General features: G+C 43.0%; 1 protein-coding gene across 6 annotated transcripts in view; it reads right to left on the reverse strand.

Annotated features, from left to right (window-relative positions):
* Window positions 1-21511, reverse strand: part of FGD5 (FYVE, RhoGEF and PH domain containing 5) — a 164945-nt gene that overhangs the window by 34298 nt on the left and 109136 nt on the right. For 5 of the 6 annotated variants that reach the window (XM_033925953.1, XM_033925954.1, XM_033925955.1 and 2 more), the window contains 4 exons: window positions 13784-13913; window positions 5543-5601; window positions 5421-5451; window positions 147-298 (listed from right to left, as the gene is read on the reverse strand). In XM_033925953.1, the coding sequence (XP_033781844.1) occupies window positions 147-298; window positions 5421-5451; window positions 5543-5601; window positions 13784-13913 (372 nt within the window). The remainder of the gene's footprint in view (window positions 1-146; window positions 299-5420; window positions 5452-5542; window positions 5602-13783; window positions 13914-21511) is intronic. The other variant, XM_033925952.1, reaches the window with a different exon arrangement.

Below are 21511 nucleotides of genomic sequence, written 5' to 3' on the forward strand. Positions count from 1 at the left end.
CGCCTGTGCACAAGAGCTGAGTCAGGTACAGTCATGAACTTCTTGACCAATTCCCAAACCTCTGTGCAGTGGTCCCAATTGGTGACTTCTTCTCACCCTGGTGCACAGAAAGGGGGGAAGCTGTGAAAAAGGACACGCTTGCTTACCAATCCAGGGTCCTCTCCTCCAGCTCAGCCAGGATCTCCTGGTGTAGCTGGAAGATTTCTGGAAGCTCACTCAAGCCACGAAGTGACTTTCCCTCTTCCATCATATTGTTATCATCCTCAGGCAAAACTTCCAGGACAGCGCTGTAAAAACCCTGTAAATGACATTGACCGAGAGAGAGCTGAGTTCCCTTAGACATTGTACACTAAACACAACTTAAATTCAATGAAAATCTGTCAGCACAAAACCACCGTACTTACGGATTTAGCCAAAAAAAGGAGCCTGAGCTGTTCCTGGGGCAGGGATTTCAAATTTAGCTGTTCTCTAAGCGTGTTTGCACAAATATGTGACCTCACAAATTTTGGAGATTATTTTAGAAGCACCTAACGTGGTCTATACACCTGTAGACAGCATTGCTTTCATCGACTAAGAATGATCAGCTTTCTTGACAAACTGATGGAACCTTCCTCTTAACACTAATTCACTCTCTAGTCATCTCATGCATAGACTATTGCAACGCCCTTTATAAAGGCATAACCCCAAAAAAGAAATAAGGCGCCTGCGTCCAAATCGTGCAGAATACTGCAATAAAAATTATATTTAATGCAAAAAAAAAATACGACCGTGTTTCCCCCCCCCCTTCTTACCAGTAGACCACAGAATTAGCTATAAAATCCTTTTACTTACTTTCAAACCCCATTTAAGTAATCAACAGAAATTCATCAACAGCCTTCTCGTATCCTACTGTCCATCTAAAGCCCTCCGCTCTATGACTCGGAGCCTTCTTATAATTCCATCTTTAAAGCACATTGATAGAATAAGATCCAACAGTTTTGCAGTGACCACACCCTCCCTTTGGAATTCCATTCCCAATTATCTTCGTGAAGAATCATCTCTATTCCATTTCAAAGTAAAGTTAAAAACGTTTCTATTCCAAGATGCTGTTGAAACTTAAGGGCCAAATCCTCTCCGTTTGTACATAAAGAACCCCCCAACCTATTGTTTGTTCCTTATCTGTTCTCTTTTCTTTGAATATTGTAGTTGTTACCGTTTTCCTCCTGTTCCCGTTTGTCTTACGTTTGTGTCTTTTTTTGCTCCATTAACCTCCCCTGCAGTCATTTATTGTCAAGTTTTAAACCTTGTTTTACCGTTGCCGTATACTTTTTTTTTTTTTTTTAATTGTACACCGCTCAGAAGTTTGATTGAGCGGTATAAGAAATTTTCAATAAACTTGAAACTGCTGGGAGGAGTGCAGAGAGCGTAACCGTAAAAGGAGTGTGTATATTTAGGGCTTATCAAATTTTTCTCTGGGACACCCCGGGCACATGACCCCACCCTGTTCTGCCCTAGCTACGCCCCATTCAACCCCCAGCTCCACCCCCACTAAGCCTCCATCTGGACGAGCTCCAGCCGTGTCTAGAGGGTCTGGAGCGTGCGCGGATGTGTGTGCCGTCATCCACGCGTGCTCAGAAGCCCTCCAGATGCGGCCAGAGTTCGTCGGGGTTTTCCAAGCCTCAGACAAATGCTGGGTTTTGGATAGTCCATCTGGGAGCCCGGACAATCCTCTAAAAAGAGAATATGTCCGGGTCTTCCCCAGACATCTGGTAACCCTATGTACATCCTCCAGAACCCAGTCACCTCCTCCTGCAACCAGCATGAGGCCTCCCCGGTACCTGACCACGGACTCCTTACCACCTGGAAGTGCAATAAATCTGTCTATTTTTTATCATTTCATCCCAGCATCAATGTGAGTACCTCAGCCTGGCATGGAGCGAGTGCTCAGGCATCTGAATATCCTGTTGTCCTGGATAGTGCAGTATTGTCTTCCCTCCCCCCTTTTCCTAAAACTGAAGTATCATCTGGCAACTTGGAAGTGAATTCCACTCCAAAGTCAGCAAACGGAGCTGAGTCCCCCATAGGGGATCACTTAAAAATTCATCTGTGGAAGCTAGATTTCTTCCTGTGTCTCTCAATAAACCAGGAAGTGTCTGGAGTTTTCTCTGTGGGCAGTAGAAGAATCAGAATTTAATGGAAAAGCCAGTCCCGAGGCCTCCCTTACAGCCAGAGCTCATCTTTCTCAAACACTTCAAGCACATTCCCTGCAGATGTGCAGCTTGTAACCACTGGAGCTTTCTAGATGCTTTCTTTGTGGATCTTGTGCTCTGGGCAGGGGTCCTGCTCTCAAAACACACCTAGGGTCATGTACCAATTTAGGGATCCAGATGGTTCAAGACACTGCTACATTTACTTATTTTGTTTTAAATCCCGTTCTCCCCAACGAGATTAGAACAGGCTAAAGGTATTTGGTAATAAACAAATAATTTTACTGAATTACCTCAGGAAATGTATGGATTAATCCAGTGGTTCTTAAACCTGTCCTGGGGGACCCCCAGTCAGTTGTGTTTTCATGAAATCCCTAAAAAATATGCATGAGGCAAGATTTGCATATAATAGAGGTGACAGGCATGCAAATCTGCCTCATTCATATTCATTAGGGATATCTTGAAAAGGCGAGTGGCTGGGGGTCCCCCAGGACAGGTTTAAGAACCACTGGATTAAGAAATTTCAGACTTGAACCAGGGTTAGCAGCGCAAAGCCTGATCTATTAGAGAAGAGGTCTACAGCACTGATAACATTTCACAAAGGAATGCACACTGCACTGAGGATTATATAGAAACATAGAAATAGACGGCAGATAAGGGCCATGGCCCATCAAGTCTGCCCACTCCAGTGATCCTCCCTATCTATCTTTGCGGATAGATCCCACATGTCTATCCCATCTGGCCTTAAAATCCGCCACACTGGTGGCCTCAATAACCTGAAGTGGAAGACTATTCCAGCGATCAACCACCCTTTCAGTGAAGAAGAACTTCCTAGTGTCACTGTGCAGTTTCCCGCCCCTGATTTTCCACGAATGCCCTCTTGTTGCCGCGGGACCCTTGAAGAAGAAGATGTCTTCTTCCACCTTGATGCGGCCGTGAGATATTTGAATGTCTCGATCATATCTCCCCTCTCTCGACGCTCCTCGAGTGAGTAGAGTTGCAAATTCCCCAACCGCTCCTCGTACGGGAGCTCCCTGAGTCCCGAGACCATCCTGGTGGCCATCCTCTGGACCGATTCCAGTCTCAGCACATCCTTGCGGTAATGCGGCCTCCAGAATTGCACACAGTACTCCAGGTGCGGTCTCACCATGGATCTATACAGTGGCATAATGACTTCAGGTTTACGGCTGACGAAATTCCTGCATATGCAACCTATGATTTGCCTTGCTTTGGATGAAGCTTGCTCCACTTGGTTTGCAGACTTCATGTCTTCCCTGACAATCACCCCCAAGTCTCTTTCTGCTTCAGTTCTTGTCAGGATCTCGCCATTTAGGGTGTAGATCTTGCATGGATTTTGGCTTCCCAGGTGCATGACTTTGCATTTTTTGGCATTGAAACTGAGTTGCCAGGACCTAGACCAGCGCTCCAGCAGAAGTAAGTCATGCACCATATCGTCTGTCATTGCTTTTTTGTCTGTTGTGCTTTTGCTCACTACATTGCACAGTTTGGCATCATTGGCGAACAATGTTATTTTACCTCGGAGCCCTTCTGTCAGGTCTCTTATATAGATGTTGAACAAGATCGGGCCCAGGACGGAGCCCTGTGGCACTCCACTTATCACCTCCGACATCTCGGAGGGGGTGCCATTCACCATCACTCTCTGAAGCCTACCTCCAAGCCAATTCCCAACCCATTTGGTTAATGTGTCGCCCAAACCTAAAGAACTCATCTTGTTCAGCAACCTGCGGTGTGGCACGCTATCAAATGCTTTGCTGAAATCCAGGTAGACGATGTCCAGGGACTCACCAACATCCAGCTTCCTCGTCACCCAGTCAAAGAAGCCAATCAGGTTGGATTGGCAGGATCTCCCCTTAGTAAATCCATGTTGGCGGGGATCCCGCAGATTCTCCTCGTCCATGATCCTATCCAATAGGCGTTTGATTAGGGTTTCCATTAGTTTGCTCACTATTGAAGTGAGACTCACTTATAAGGCCCTGAGATGCTCGTCCGGAAAAGGATTCCTTCTTTTGCAGGATACGTCCTAATTCACTGCCCAATGCATAGTGCCACCCAACTCCATGTCAGCATGTCAGGTCAATCTACTCCGGATTTTCTTTCTCCATCCCGCAGACAGTTTGGTCCTCTATGACAGTGGTTCCCAACCCTGTCCTGGAGGACCACCAGGCCAATCGGGTTTTCAGGCTAGCCCTAATGAATATGCATGAGAAAGATTTGCATATAATGGACGCAACAGGCATGCAAATCTGCTCCATGCATATTCATTAGGGCTAGCTTGAAAACCCGATTGGCCTGGTGGTCCTCCAGGACAGGGTTGGGAACCACTGCTCTATGGTACACATTTTAGCTGAGATGACGGGAAGGACGGGATATAAATCAAACCAAATCATTAATTAAATAACTAAATAAATAGAAAACCCTGAGTCAGGAGAGGGAGGGAAGTAGTAACAAAAAAAAAAAAAAAAAGTGAGCACATATCAGACATGGTTTTGGTGACACCTTCTGCTAACTGCCAGGATTCCTGGATGGTGCGATCTAGCCCTGTTACTACCTAAAGCCCTGGTTCCCACACATTTCAAGAGAAAGGACAAATGGGACCTTTTAATTCACTGGAAGAGCCAGTGGGAGAGGGGAGAGTCTGGGAAGAAAATCTCTCTCAGCTGTAAGCAGGCAAGAACGGTAGGCTGGAGCAAAATGCACTTGGAGAGTTACATCTAGCTCTAGCGTAGCAAAGGGGGCGGTCTTCTTCGGGGCACCGGCACCCTTGCTCCTCTCCACCCCCCCTGCCACTCATGCGCCCCCACACCCCTTCCCCATACCTTTTTAACTTCTGGGCAAGAAGGTGACAACCTTGCTGCCCGCGTTGGCTTTGACGCTTTCTCCGACATCACTTCCAGGAGGACACGGGCAGCACTCACACTGAACTTAGAAAGATAAAGGAAAGAGGCGCAAGTACCAGTCACCCTCGCTACGCCACTGACGCACAGCAATAGTCCCTGGATCAGAGACCTCGTGCCTGGGCTTCAAGAACAAAGTCTGAAGGTGTGGGCTTTACAGTGGCAAAGGGGCATAGATAAATCTCCATCAAATGAAGTCCAGCCTCACCAAGACAGACCCTGGCATCTTATCCCAGTGATGTGACAGGAAGCAACTTGGTTTCCTACTTACAGCTGAGTAAAGGCCAATTAACATTAACAATTCCAATGATTTACTCACCATCTGCAGCCGTCTGAGTATCTCCACATATCTGTTTAGAGGAGACAGAGGTTTATTAATTGTCATCAGCCACTTAAGTGCGATTTGAAAGCCTGAAATAAGGTACTTCCCAGGGTACTCACTCTTTTTCTGAAGACACCAGCTCTTCTGCAATGACTTGTACCCTGGACTGTCCTTCCTTCTGTCAAAGGAAAAGCCAGAAGCTTCAGAGGATGGGTAACTGCAGCTTAAGGCTGAATCTGCATGCATTAAAAAAATCTCCTTCTTTCTAATCCAGGGCAGCCAGAGCCACTCCAGCTGTTACATCAAGCCTCCCAGATAGCAGACTATGGATGGGCTCCTTTAACAAAGCCACGATAGTGAGTCCCAGAGCAGCAAATGCAATGCGGCTCATAGGAATTGAAGGAGCTACGTCACATTTGCTATAGAGGACTCACTACCGGGGCTTTATTAAAAAGAGTCAACTAGGATAAGTGACCTGAGGATCTGTAGCAGAAGGAAATCTTCCCCCCACTGTTACTTGCCAAGTTCAATATATTTTATTATTTAATAAAGCCAAAACAATAACTATAACTGTGTAAAAAGAAACCCAATCATACAATCAATAGAATCAAATTATATAGATGAAAAAGATCCAACAGGAAAATATAATGTGAGAACAGCATTGGACAATCCAGCAATTTTCCAAATAGTCTTCTAAAGTTTTTATAAACTTTTTCTGCTTTTCTTTTGCTGTTTAAGAATTGCCTTTCGGAATGTGAGAGTTTTCGGGCTTGCAACGACTAGTCAAAGTGTAGAAGCACAGATATGCCAATGAAAGGTGGCTTAGCAAGGAAGAGCAAACCTAGTGCTTCAATCTGGTTACCAATCCCTCACAGAATCGCCTATAAAACCCCACATTTTCCATTCCACACACAATCCCAAGGTCACTCAGATCAATGAGCCAACACCTCTTATTCATTCCATCGCTACAAATCATAAATACGAGGCGACTACCGCTCCCCATCTACCAATCCAGCTTAGAGCGGAATCTAGTTTAGAGAAATTCTAAAGGTTTGCTCTAAAGTTTTCTTTATAAAGATGCTTTTGAAAAGTAAGGAGTTTTTTTTCCCCTATAAGACCTACCTTTTTCTTCTCATATCTACTGTTTAGGTACTTTTTGGGATTTCGCTAAGAACTTTTATAACTTCGCCTAATGTTTTTCCCTTTCTATGTACTTTACCTGACAAATTGTAGTTCCACCTTTTTCCCTCCCCACTCAAGTACTTCCAGGTGTGTATCTGTCATTTATGGTCTTAAATGTATATTTTATTTTTGTAAATCGCTTAGAAATTTGTTCAATAAGCGTTTTATCAAATTTTAAATAGAACTTGAAAACTTGAACTTGAATCCACATATCTGAGCTTGGGAACTACCAGTGCAAATCTGAGTCTGAAGGCAGCATCTCAACCCCTCACCCTCACTGTCCTCGGTGCACAGGTCCACTGCCAGCGAGACAAAAAGAATGAAGTGGGGTCCAGAACAAGAGGATGGAGATCTTATAGAACATAAGAATTCAATCAAGCCCAGGATCCTGTTTCCAACAGTGGTCAATACAGGTCCCAAGTACCTGGCTGAAACCCAAAGAGGAGCAACATTCCAGAGTTGAGATTGTGATGTCATAATGCTTTATTGACCACTTCATCAGTGATGTCACAATGGCTTCATTGTCCTATACTTAACTCGCATAAGAACATAAAAGGTTCATCAAGCCCAGGATCCTGTTTCCAACAGTGGCCAACCCAGATCCCAAGTACCTAGCTAGATCCTAAATAGTAAAACAGATTCCATGCTGCTTATCCTAGGAATAAGCAGTGGATTTCCCCAAGCCATCTCAAGAATGGCCTATGGACCCAAACCTTTTATAAACCCCGCAGATGACAGCATAGTCTCAGAACATGTGGAAATGCTGAGGATTTCCATCTATTGGGCACATTTCCCGAGATTCCTTTACATTCCCCTGCAGTCCAGCAGAAGAAAGGTCCATTATACCGAACAATTCACTCTGTTATAGCTCACAGACAGCATAGCATACTTTCAGCCAAAGGCTTTTTTTTTTGTTCACTTGACTACCAGTTCGTTCCAATGTTCCATTTCAAGAAAAAGAAGCCATAATTCCACCCTACGGTAACAATATTTCTTCATGCCACACACTCAGACTTACTAGGAAAGACGAGGCACACCGCATGTCCCCACAGTGCCAAGAGAGGAAGGTTCAGCTTAGCTCCTCTCAGGCCTTAGACACAATGTCATGGTTTGGCATTACACTATAATTAATGTGCTTCGGCCACTCTGCAGCCATGTCCAAGTCTGGGTCGAGGCGCTGCCTCACCCATCATTTAACTACATGAAGTCTGGAGCTGAGGACCGTGTCCAGTGTTGGAATCTGTGGGGTGGAGGAGAAAACGAGCTTCCTTCAGCCCATGAAGGAAAGGAAAAGACAGGGGTAAAGGATTCCGCACAGCTACTGCTGGAGACGCTTCCATTCATCTCACTTCAGCTGGAACCTAGAAGAGCCTGCCAAATCTCTGGGAGGCACAGATGGGAATCTAATCATTTTCGTGTGTGTGTGACTTTGCTGCACATTGAACTGAAACATCCACAGCAAGAAATGCAAGGGTCTGGGATGGTCTTGGAGGAACAGGACCACCTTGGATCAGAAGTATCACTAAATCTCCAAATGAAAGGGCTGGAAAAGTAGAACTGTTTCAAACTGCTCCGTTTGGGATCCTACCCCAGATCTGGCAGGGTTCACAAAGATCGACTGGCATTTTACACCAAAAAGTGAAAGCAGGGGAGTAGCCGAATGGGCTCAGAAACAAGGAGGAGGTCACAGTTCAAATCCGTGTGACTTTCGGCAAGCCTTTTAACACTTCATTGCTTCAGGTGGTGCTCAAAATGACTCACTCTGAATTACCAGCGAAAAAGTATGCGCTAATTCCAAAAAAAGAAGCAGCCAAGACACCATTATTAAGGCACCCCTACCTCCACCCCCTTTTAGGGTTGATTAGGGGGCAATTGTTCATTGCTAATGAAGGCAGGCAGCGTGACAGGTTATTTTCTGTTTCAAGTCTGACTGCCACTGTTTATGGTCAGTTCTGGCGGAAGGGGTAGGGTTGGAATTTTAGGATACAGCTGTTTTAGGTGGGTGTGTAATTTTGATGAGGTCTTTGCTTTGTGTCTGTTCCAGCCCTCTAATGAGAGTGGCAGAAGGGTCAGACTGTAGCAGGCTTCTTACTGATAACCTATAGTTCACTTTATATCTTTTTCTGATGTTCTTTTTGATTATTGATAATGCTTCGGTCTCTGCAAAGGTACGGAACGGCTCTCGAAGGAGGAAGAGGAGGTGGGTAGGGACTAGGGAGGTCAGATCGGCTGGAAATTAAAAGCCTGGAGCAAGGAGCAGCATTCATTCTCCACTCACAGGAAGAGAATTTATCGACTCAATAAGCCCAGATGTGATGACAAACCCTACAGACAGACTCACCACAGCGTACACACAGATTTATGGCCCTTGTTAAATAGACATGTCACTGACATTGCACTGCCACCGTGTCTCCCTGAGGACAGATCCTCACTGCTGACACACATTTCACGGGCTCTCCACTGCAGCGATCTGTAGCTAACATATAAACCACTTCAGTTGGACTATTACTACTTATCACTTATAAAGCGCTGAAAGGCGTATGCAGCGCTGTACATTTTGACATTTATAGGTGGTCCCTGCTTGGAAGAGCTTACAATCTAACTTGGACAGACAGACATGTATTTTTATGTTGTATTGTTTAATTGTTTTAAGAATAGAACATAGTCCAGATAGAATTACTAAAAAAAAGTATAGTTTATTTAAAATTTGTTATACCACTTATCATACTTCTAAGCGGTGTACAGAATATAAAATAGTAAAAAAAAAGAATAGCCTTACTGGGTCAGACCCAGGGTCCATCAAGCCCAGTAGCCCGTTCTCACAGTGGCCAATCCAGGTCACTAGTACCTAGTCAAAACCCAAGGAGCAGCAATATTCCATGCTACCGATCCAGGGCAAGCAGAGGCTTCCCCCATGTCTTTCTCAATATCAGACTATGGACTTTTCCTCCAGAACTTGTCCAAACCTCTTAAAACCAGCTACGCTATCTGCTCTTACCATATCCTCTAGTAATGCATTCCAGAGCTTAACTATTCTCTGAGTGAAAAAATATTTCCTCGTATTGGTTTTAAAAGTATTTCCCTGTAACTTCAAGTGTCCCCTAGTCTTTGTAATTTTTGATGGAGTGAAAAATTGATCCACTTGTAGCCGTTCTACTCCACTCAGGATTTTGTAGACTTCAATCATATCTTCCCTCAGCCTTCTCTTTTCCAAGCTGAAGAGCCCTAACCTTTTTAGCCTTTCCTCATACGAGAGGAGTTCATCCCCTTTATCATCTTGGTCGCTCTTCTTTGAACCTTTTCCAGCGCCACTATATCTTTCTTGAGATAAGGAGACCAGAATTGAACGCAATACTCCAGGTGAGGTCGCACCATGGAGTGATACAGAGGTATTATAACACCTTTAGTCTTGTTAACCATCCCTTTTTAAATAATTCCTAGCATCTTGTTTGCTTTTTTGGCCGCCGCCACACATTGGGCAGAAGGTTTCATCGTATTGTCTACAATGACACCCAGATCCCTTTCTTGGGCGCTAACCTAGCATCCGGTAACTGTGATTTGGGTTATTCTTTCCAATGTGCATCACTTTGCATTTGTCCACATTAAATTTCATCCTGCCATCTTCCAATTTCCTAAGGTCTGCCTGCAATGTTTCACAGTCCGCATGCGTTTTAACAACTTTGAACAGTATAGTGTCAACAGCAAATGCAATCATTACAAACATATTGGAGACAGAAGGATAAGGGGGAAATCCATAAAATATGTAGAAAAGTAGAACATTTAAGAGAAGTACATAAGGGAGGATCTTGTCTGAGCAGGATTCAAAAGATTATTTTTTTGTTTTTATCTGAGAGAGCCCAGAAGAGGTTTCAGATTTCAAAAGCATCAGTGAATAAGAAAGTTTTTATTTTTGATTTGAAATGGTTTAATTGGTTTTCTTCTCTTATATAAGTTGGAATATAATTCCAGAGTATTACCTAGAAAAGCACCTGGGCCAGATGGCTTATGGCCAGAATATCACAAAATATCCAATTTCATAATGAACTCTCTCTGGCTGATATTTGAAACTACATAACTGGCCAGGAACAACTCCAGTCTGGTTAAATAACATTTCAGCACCTAACCGCTGATATTCAACTGGAGATAACCAGTTATCTCCTACTGAATATCTTACTTAGCAGCTAGTCACTAACCAGCTATTTCACATGACTTATCTGGTTAACTGCTGATAGTTATGAGAGAGATCTGCATACCTGTCACTTCCATTATATGCAAATATCTCTCATGCATATTCATTAGGGATAACTTGAAAACCCAACTGGCTGGGGGGTCCCCAGGACAGGGTTGAGAACCACTGCCTTAAGGTAATCCACCTTGAGTTCCTACTGAAAAAAGTGTAAGCTAATCCCAAATCCCTTCCTAGTTAATGGGCAGTCAACTGAATCCTCCCCTTCATTCAGGAGAACAAGACAAATTTTGCTCATTCTTACCCAGGTTATTTATAATTTAATTAGAACCATGATTAATCAAAATAATATACTCCCATCTAATAAAGGTATTACATCTGAAAAACAGGAGTGGAAAATAACTCTTTCCGCAGATGACAGGCTGTTATTTCTCAAATACGACACAGTAGCAGTTTGAGAATTAATGGCACTGATTCGAACCTTTGATGTGATTTCAGACCTGCAAATTCATTTTCATAAGTCAGACATTCTCTCACTGGATGAATTGCTTTCTGAGAGCTAGGGGGAAAGGGCATTTTGACTTACATGTCAAATGGGTGTATAAAAACCGTATTACATTACTGTATCAAAAAAACACTGGGATTGTGACTTTGGCTGGGGGTCCCCCAGGACAGGTTTAAGGCCCACTGCTCTGTCGGCGTTTCAAGATTTCCCTAATAAATATGCACGAGGGAAATCTGCATGCCTACCACCTTCTTTGTAGGCAAGTCTCGCTCATGCATATTCATTAAGGATATCTTGAAACCCCCGACTGGCTGGGGGTCCCTCAGGACAGGTTTAAGGAGCACTGCTCTAGAGATCTGTAGAGAATGAAGAAGATGTGATCAACTGGACCGTTTGCTTTCTCACTGACATTAAAAATACAAGTTCAAGTTTAATTGATTTAATATACCATAAATATAAACCCAAAGGTAAATCTAAGCGGTTTACATAAAAATTTAAAAATATTTAAAAAATTAGATAGGTTGGGGAACAAAAAAATAATAAACAAAACATAAACAGTCAAACCAATGAAGAGAAATAAGGAAAGGAGAGAGTTGGTAGGATAGAATAAATCCAAAAAAGGTTTAGGGAAGGGGAAGGAATGAACAGTATGGTTAGGGGAAAAACTAAAATTTGTTCTGCCCACAGTAGCTTAGATAAAGCCAAAGATTGAACTTTAAAGAAAGATTACGAACAGAAAGCCAAGGAGAAGTAATATGCCTTTAATTAAGTCTTAAAGTTAGGATATAGAAGGGCAGAGAATTCCAGAAAGTGGGAATCATGACAGAGAAAGAAGAATTCCTATGAAAATCAAGGAAAAGTTGTTGGAATGAAGGAACGACTAATAACTGTTGTCATCATGATCGTAGAGTTTGTTGCAGCAAGTATGGAACCAGGAAACTGTATAGAAAAGAAGGAAGACCACTCGGACTGAATTGAGAAAAGAAGTGTTGGTCTGTGAATCATGTGGAATGAGAAAAGATCCTCAAGCATCACATAATGCAGTCAGAGAGCAAGAAAACCTGGCAAAATGATGCTGAAATATTTCCCATCATGCTGGGCATCACGGGCCCTGCTTAAAGGCAATTTCTGAGCACACGTTGCCTGGGACAGCCAGAAGGAAGCCCTCATTGGAACCACGCAAGTACTACAGCGAGCGTTAACAGTCAATTTGCGAGACTCTGGCTTAGGAGTGAGGTTCATTATTAACCCATTTGGAAGCACTGCCCTTGGGAGAGTTTTCAAAGATTTCTAATTTAAATATTCTTAGGGTTGCTCGAAAGAACGTGTAAAACCGTAGAATGATGGAGGAGCTGGTCTGTCCCTTTGCTGTACATTCATTTGCATGCCTACAAAATCGACTGTATGGACATATACCTAGAAATTTATTTTTAAAATGTATATACCGTTAGACAAGTTCCTGCTGAACCGGAACGTGCTCAGGCAGGGATAGTCTCAGGGCACTGATCTTTAATCAGAGGGCCTCCGCGTGAGCGGACTGCTGGGCATGATGGACCCAATTCTTATGTTCTTATATTGTTACATACATAATTCAGTAAGACAAATAAACAACAAACATCAACATATAATCATCGGAAAATCACGTAAAGTGCCCATCAAAAGAACTATCGCAAAGATCAGTTCCTAGAAAAATGCATTAACGAAGAGCTGCGTTTTTAATAGTTTTCTAAAATTACCCTGGTCAGAACATTTTTGCAATTGACCGACAAGTGAGTTCCACCGCAAAAGACCATTTTACTGGTCTCAGCATATTTTGGATTAGCATTTGTTTTTTAATAACGCTGAATTCTCACAAAACAGAGACCTAGATGGTAAATAGTTTGACATCTTACTTTTAAACAATTCTTGTATGGTTCCATTGAAGGCAAATCATCATTGCACACATGTGTACACATAACTTACACTTCCCAAGTATGTACCTGGTCTTTAAATCGCAACTTCTTTTAAGACTTATCTTCGGGCCTCAGTGTCGCTATTAAAGTTCTTTAGTGGGAAGAATTACGTGAAAACTCCTCACTGGCCCATATACCCCCTCTTCTACGAAACCGCGCTGAATGGCCTGCGCTGCTCCCGAAGCTCGTAGGAACTCAATAAGCGTCAGGAACAGTGCGGGCCATTCAGCGCGGCTTTCTGCGCCAAAAAACGCTAGCGCGGTTTTGTAAAAGAGGGGGATAGTCTATTTAAATATTTTTTACCATAATAGTTTAACTTTTTTTATAAATGTATAAAGTGCTTTAATTCAAACTTCTCTTTTTAGTTGAGGGGACTGTCAGTGGTGGTGAAAAACAACTGAAAAGATAAGTTTGAATTAAAGCACTTTATACATTTATTAAAAAATATTTAATTAGACTATATGGGCCAGTGAGGAGTTTCAATGTTGAAGGGGGAAGGTTATCCTGCAAAAACGCTTCATCCCAAATAGATTACCTTATGAGCCATGTTGACATTCCCTGGGGAAGTCTCCTCATCTTCAGAACTCTTCTGCTCCTCATCAGACGTCACGTCTTCCAGAGGCACCAAGGCAGTAGGACACACCTTGTATGGCTCTGTATAGGCACTGCCAAAAAAACAAAACAAACCAACAAAGCAGTCACAGGCATGAGGAGAAGAAAATGTTTAACTTGGTCAATCAACGTTGAAATTTCATGTTGATCAAAATTTGATGCAAACTCTTATAATAATAATTTCAAAGTGATTAAATATATATTAAAATCTGGGTACCGTAAAACACATGGAGAAGAGAGTGGCGCAGTGGTTAAAGCCACAGCCTCAGAACCCTGAAATTGTGGGTTCAAACCCACGTGACCCTGGGCAAGTCACTTAATCCCCCCATTGCTCCAGGTACCCCACCGGGACAGACAGGGGAAAATGCTTGAGGACCTGAATAAATGCATGAGCTCCCCTGGGAGAACAGTACAGAAAATTGAATCAATAAATAAATAAAATAAAAATAATTCTATGTACAAGGACAAATTTATAGACAGACTTAGAGAAAACAAGAGGAGAGAGGGCAGAACTAGAAAATTGTAGAGACAGGGAAGAGAGGTCTGCAGTAATGGTATTGGCGTAAAAGAATTTGTAAAGAAGTTTTCAGTGAACTTTTAAACCTGTCTAGTACAACCCCAAAAATCTCTGCCTGTCTCGTGCTGATCATCTTTAGGGAATGGATCTGGAAGGACTGTTCAAACCAATCGGCTACTCAATTTCCTTTCAAGCAGATTCTACCAAACTGCCTTGGCCTTGGCATATGCAACGTCAGCCAAAAACCAGCCTAATAGCGGCGTGCAGCAGCAGCCAACCTCAGACTTAAGGCGACCTATCAAAAATGCCCTCCACGTATATTCTTAACAACGCAGCATGTAGGTCAGAGGAGCAGCCTAGCGTTTAAAGTGTTGGCCTATGATTTTAAGGCCAAATGGGATCGGCACATGGGATCTCTTCACAGGGCAAAGGGAGGGGGAGGGACATTAAGGTGGGCAGACTAGATGGGCCGTGGGCCCTTATCTGCCATCTATTTCTATGTTTATGAGGCCCAGGTTCAAATCCCACATCTGCCTTTCTTTTTTTTTTTATTGTGAGCCTTACAGGGACAGATAAATATTTACTGTACCTGAATATATAAGACACTTGAGAGCCTAAAGGCTATTGAATAGGTATAAATTCTGTTCCCTAAGAGCTCATAATTTAATGGGGGGGAAAAAAAATCCACAAACGGCTAAAGTGGAATTTGAACCTGCATCCGCTGATTCTCAGCTCACCACTTTAACCATTAGGCTACCCTACTGTGCTCTGCATGGCTATTTTATAACATGGCTGTTCCTCTACTGCCACACAGATGTCCCTCGTTTTCTCCCGTTCATAATTTAGACATTTCAGTCTGTAAAACGGACGCTCGTGTTGGCCATCCCATATGTATTTTGGAACATGCGAGATGAACGACCAACTCCAAGTCCCATTACCTCTAGGAAGATCTCTTGGACATCTTAGCAGTAAATTTGAGAGGCTGAGCTCATACTCCACATACCCTGGCTCCTGGAGGACTCACTTTCAAAATCAAGTCTACCTTTTAATGGACCAGTTCTCCAGAATTCTATCCAAACCTTTCTTAAGTCTGACTATATTACAAACCTTGATTAGAGCCTTCAGCAACAATTTAGATGATTATTTACTCATAGAGTAGAAACCCTTTTGCTATTGCATAGGCCTGTGGAGTACTATGTGATAGCGTAAATAAAACAGGAGCCATCTTGATGTGTTCTACACCAGGAACAATTTCATAAACCTCTATCATATCTCTTCTCTCTGCCCTACCACAAGTAAGAACATAAGAGTTGCTGTATTGGGACAGATTGAAGGTCCATCAATCCCAGTATCCTGTTTCCAACAGTGGCCAATGTAGGTCCCAAGTACCAGACAGAAACCCAAAGAGTAGCAACATTCCAGAGCTGAGATTGTGATGTCATAATGCCTCATTCCACCAATGCCTAAGAGCCAACTTCATCAGTGATGTCACAATGGCTTCACTGTCCTACACTTGGCTCATAAGAATATAAGAATTGTTGTACTGGGACAGACCGAAGATCCATCAAGCCCAGTATCCTGTTTCCAACAGGTTACAAGTACCTGGCAAGATCCCCCCAAAATGGTATTCCATCCACATACAGAGCATCAAAAGACAAAAAGAGGTTTCCCCTAATAAAAGGACTCGGACTCTAGTGGGACTCAGTCAGGGTGTCCGAAGCAAGATTCACTCTGAGGTTTAGAGGCATGGAAACATTTTTATCAGGAATCAGGAACTTTTAATGGTCACGTGATAGTGTGGTAGCTGGACCAGGAGCCTGAATGACATGCTTTCATTGGTAACTTTCCTATAATGGAGTTTTAATTTCTTTTTATTTCCTACTTTTATGATTATTGATTTTATTATTGTAAACCACCAGAACAACTTTGCCTTTGGGGGGGGTATATCAGCTAAAAATAAACTTGAAACTTGAGTACCAGGGAAGCTTTTACTCTACGGCAACGATTCGTAGCTCCACAGCAAAAAGCCCTCTTGTTCAAAAGAAGCATCATGAATATGCAAAGTGCACTTCAATTTACATAGCAATTGGCTTCATTTGCAAAGGAGACAATTATGCAGAATGTGCCCCTGGTGGAATTCAACCCTGCTTGGGAACAGAAAGCCTCTGAAAACACACAGCTTTGGTCACAGCTGATACCAGGAAAGGAAGAGGGTCCACAGATGAGTAATCTGGTGATTCAGAAGGAGGAAAATGAAGAATTATGGTTTTTACAGGGAGTATGGAGCAGCCAGGTTGGCACCAGCAGCCCTGTAACGCCTGAGAAATCAAAGGGGCTGCCGCCAGCAGGTCATTCAGTGGAGATGGACCCAGACTGCCGCTTACCACAACCGTGGCACTGATTTGATGCTGTTTACATGTATCATTATGACTGACCTGTTCCGAGTGTGTAATTCAAATTCCATCAGCTGTCACTAACCTTTCTCAGTTTGGAGTACATAATGCCATATGATACATAAGCCGACAATTATAATACATTGCCTAATTGCTGTGTTTTAATTGCAGCTTCTCTGACGGTGCATTAACGATAGCAATGTAGCTGAATTGCCTTTTCCGCCAGCTACCATAATGATTGTTCGTAAATTTGTATTTCTCAACAATACCATACCATTTCTTATACCCCGCAATTATCAGCAAGGAATCATTGTCGCTTACAAGAACATTAATAAGGACTCATACAGTAACATCAAGGATCAGACAATATTGAGTTCAAGTCCTGGAATACAGGAAGAAATAGATGCGACATTAGTGATTTCCTGAATTGTCGCGCAAGCAGGCTGGAAGGCAATTCCAAATCTTGGGACCCTGGAGCTCAAAGGTACACTCAAAGAGAGATTTTTTCCCAGACAGTTACCTCAAAGAATCTCAAAGTCTTGTAGTGTATTTCTAGAGCATCCTTGCATTATACTAAACAGTTCTCCGTAACTGTATTGTAAGTCGCCTTGAACCATTGTAGGCATAGCGTGATTCATAAATCCTAGATTAGATTAGATTTATTTTCTGTAGACAAAAAAAAAAAATAAAAAGGCTGTTAATGATGCCTAGGGGCCCTCCTCAGAGACTCACTCACTGTTCTCTGCTTTGACACGCATTTCCTGATTGGTGTAGCCCGACTTTACTACAGGAAGAGGCGGTCGGAGCAGACCACGAATGAGTGAGTCCGCAATTCGCAAAGCGCGAATTTGCAGGGGAACACTGTACTGCCACACCACAAAAGAGGCAACTGACAACCAGCGAAATACGAGCAATAGAGAAGTACAAAAGATTATAAAGTAACAAATTTATCAACGAGCTTAAATCTTTGCTAATTTTCTGAACGAGTGATAGGAGAAGGCGTTCATTTTGCCTGCTTGAGATGAAAGTGTTCTATCCGAGCAAGATTTCAATGTGGGGCAGGCAAAGAAGTAAGCACTGCGGGTAGACCTGATGGTGTGAGCCGGCTTAAAGTGAGAGGAAAGGGAAATTGGAGCCAAAGCAGTTAGGGTTTTAAAATAAATACCGGTGAATCTGAAGAGAACTCTTGCCTCCACCGGCAGCTAATGTCATTGATTATAAGGGCTGACAAGGTTGTTCTGAATACTCAGGGCCCCAGCCCCGAAGCCCTTGAAATCTCTATGGGCTTCGGGGCCGTTAACCCAGCAGGTAGCTTAACTGTGAGATAACTAGGGCCCCCTTCTGCAAGGTACCAAGTGTTCCCTGCAGAGAGGTTTAAGTAGTTAAATTCTTGAAGGTGAATGATGTGGTTAGGAGGGTCTGAAAATTACGACATTGGGCTGTCAGTGACAGAAAAAGGCCATCTCCTAATCACAGTTTGTCGATTCCAGACTCCAACTGGATCCGATTCTTTTAACCGTTCTACATCAGCCATTCGGCAAGCGTTCTGAAGGTTGCTGCAGTCCTTGGCTGCTGATCTTAACACTCTGAGCTCATTCCCAGCAGATCAATTCCCACATCTTAATTCGCATCATTAACCAGTAGCAGGAAAGATCTCGGCTACCTGCCATCACAGTTGTTGACTATTTTCCTCTTACTGGCCTTGAATAAATTTGTGCCACAACAGACCTTTCCACCTCCGAGGAGAGACTGCAAACTGTCACCCTGCAGCCAGTCCTTTTCCAGTACTCTCTTCCCTACAATTTGCAATTACTTGTTCACACAGAGATACAATTAAGTTAATCACTTCCCCAAAGATAAATGCCTACATTAAATTCATGCAAGGATACATCATAATTTTGCACAAGCGGTATATGACTGAAGTAATCATAATAAATACCAATAATGCTATACACCCGAGAAACATTCCACGAAATTGCCACAATCTGAGATGCCATTCATCCGCTAATATAGTACAGCTGGGCTACTGCTGTCTTTGCAGCAAAGCCCGGCTTCAGAGATCGGAATAAGTCACTCTCTCTTGGCTTGCATAGCTGCTGTGTTTTGCCTGGAAACATTGCCTCTATCTATGGCAGCAGCATCATATGTAATCCTGGCTTCCTAACCCCCCCCACCCCCCCATCTCAGCATACGCTGGCCTTTTTTATCCATTAGTTACAGAAAGAGGGGGCAATGAACACAGGAAAACGGTGAATACCCAAAGCAACCCACTACTGCCCATTGCAGTGACAGAGACTTAGGCAAGCATTCACTGGGCAAAAATGGCACCGAGGTCTCCAGCTACCAAGAGAGGACTGAGGTGCTGTCTAGGATGTGCAAACAAAGGAACGAGGGGAGAAGCTGAAAGTACCAAAGATGGGACTGCTGGAAAACCAAGAAAGTAGGCACCTTCATGGAACCAAACCGAGATTGGTGGGGGAGGTGGGAAGGTGAACTAGAAAAGGAGCGGAGGGTTCTTACCGGTGGTCATGGAACAGCACCTTCTCTTCCACACATTAGTTCATATGACCTGTTTATGATATGCTTAACATCTTTCACGAATGGACAGCCTATCTACCCAGTTTAAAACATCCCTCAAAGCTTGCACTGGGCGAGATGGATCTGGCATGTACCTAGCACAAACTCAAACAAAGACTGAAAATTCATTCACACTTTTGTCAGCTGGTTTCAACAGCAGGTAGTTCTGTAGACACTAGAACTGAAAGAAAAGAGAAAGGCCACTGGAATAGCTTCGTGGAGGCCCTATAAAATACAAGTCGGACGTTTCTCTCCCTTTATTTGTATTTGCATATTATATTATTTATGGGTTGGGGTTTTATTTAGGATTCTTGGTTTTTAAAACTTTGAAGAGAGGTGAAAATTGGTTTTTGGATGTAAGATTTCTCTACCCTATTTTTTTTGTTTTCATTTTATTTTGCAGTTATTGAATTTTGGGTGGGAATCCCCAAAAGGTAGCAACATCCCAGGTTTTCCTTTAAGTTCTCATTTAACATGACCTTGAAACTGGACTACTCATATTTGATTTTCCAAAAATAAGAGAACATGTTTTCAGGTTGTCTAGTCTTATCCTATATACCTTACTTGTATGTTGTTTCATATTCATTTGTGTATTTTCCATTATCCACTAAGAACACTGAATTGCTGTGTTAAAAATACACATGGGGTCTTTTACTAAAATGCCTTAACATGGGAAAAAAGGCTTACCACTAAAATGAATTATAATGTTTTGTAACATAGTAGATGACGGCAGATAAAGACCCGAATGGTCCATCCAGTCTGCCCAACCTGATTCAATTTAAATTTTTTCTTCTTAGCTATTTTGTGGTATTTGCCTGTCAGCGGGTGCTGATCACATGCTATTTTTTTCAGGAGGGGGGTGTAATGGGTGGGGAAAGGCGTGGAAGTGCACATTAATGCACGCTAACTGGATTGCGTAGACTTACCCCCTCCTGAACAAAGCCGCGCTAGCGTGTTTAGTGCAGGCCGCCACGGTAACAGCTCCGACGAGGGTCCGAGCAGTTACCATCCCAGCTGGTGCTAAAAACACTAGCGTGGCTTTGTAAAGGAGGGGATTAATGAGGAAGCATTCAGCACCTCTTAAATAGGAAAGTGTTAAGAACGACCGTGTTGATATTTTTTTGCAGGTCTTGCATGCTAATGGAAAAATTAGCATGCGACCCACAAAAAGATCAACATAAAAAGCCCTATTTTGGGGTCACATCAGAAATGGGCATAGTGTATGGAGAGGTTCTGCATTAAAACACAGCAAGTCAATTTCTTTTCAGTAAAGGGGCCTCATTTTTCCAATGGACAGAAAGTTACAGTGCAATCGGGCAGAAGGGTGTAGTTATAGACAAGTCAGTGATTATTTTGCCACTCAGTAAGACCCAGAAATCACCTTGAAATACAGTGAAGATAATGTTTTGTAAAGTGTTCTTTTTCCTTCCAGAGGGGATGCTGCACTTGAGAAGTATCCTGTGACCTCGGTTATGAAGCAGCTACTGGTGAGATCCTCCAGCGAGGAAGCCCAGGCTATGAAAGACATTAAAGCGTTACTTCTGAACGGGGTCACGGGGGTCACTGAAGGCTGGAGGCTCGCTGCCTCTCCTGTAAATTCAGCTCAATGTTCATCTCTTTCATCGCTGCTAAATACATTTTACTGCAAGCTATAAACACAACCGCAGCAAAATACATAATTTTTTAAAAAAAGAATACTCGTCCTACAGCCAACTCTCTAATCCCAATCTAATTCTCTTGCTTGTAGCAATGATGTGCCTGAGCGAGAGCAGATTGCAGCCACATTATCCGCTGCTTCTCTGGAGACCAATCATTCTCTTAACAGTGCAGGAAGAGATGGGCCAGCTGGGACGAGCTGACCTTAAACTGACTGAACCCACAGAGGCCCTGCAACTGAAGTCAGTGGTTTATTTGCACGGGTGTCATAATTAAGAGAGCTTAGGAAGCATTTCCACACTGCATTAGAGGCATCAAGCCTGGGATACACCGAGATATATTCCACGGCTTTTGCCATCAGAAGATTACCCAGTTGTATTAGAGAAAGAGAGAAGACTCAGAGATGTTTTATGGCTTAATCAAGGCTACTTATGGTGCCAGAGAGAGATATCCGAGTTCCGTTTTCGAGAGGTGCCAAGGTGCCCAGAGATAAGGGGTCAGAGCCACT

The sequence above is a fragment of the Geotrypetes seraphini genome, chromosome 17 (assembly GCF_902459505.1).
Source record: "Geotrypetes seraphini chromosome 17, aGeoSer1.1, whole genome shotgun sequence".
Classification (NCBI taxonomy): domain Eukaryota; kingdom Metazoa; phylum Chordata; class Amphibia; order Gymnophiona; family Dermophiidae; genus Geotrypetes; species Geotrypetes seraphini.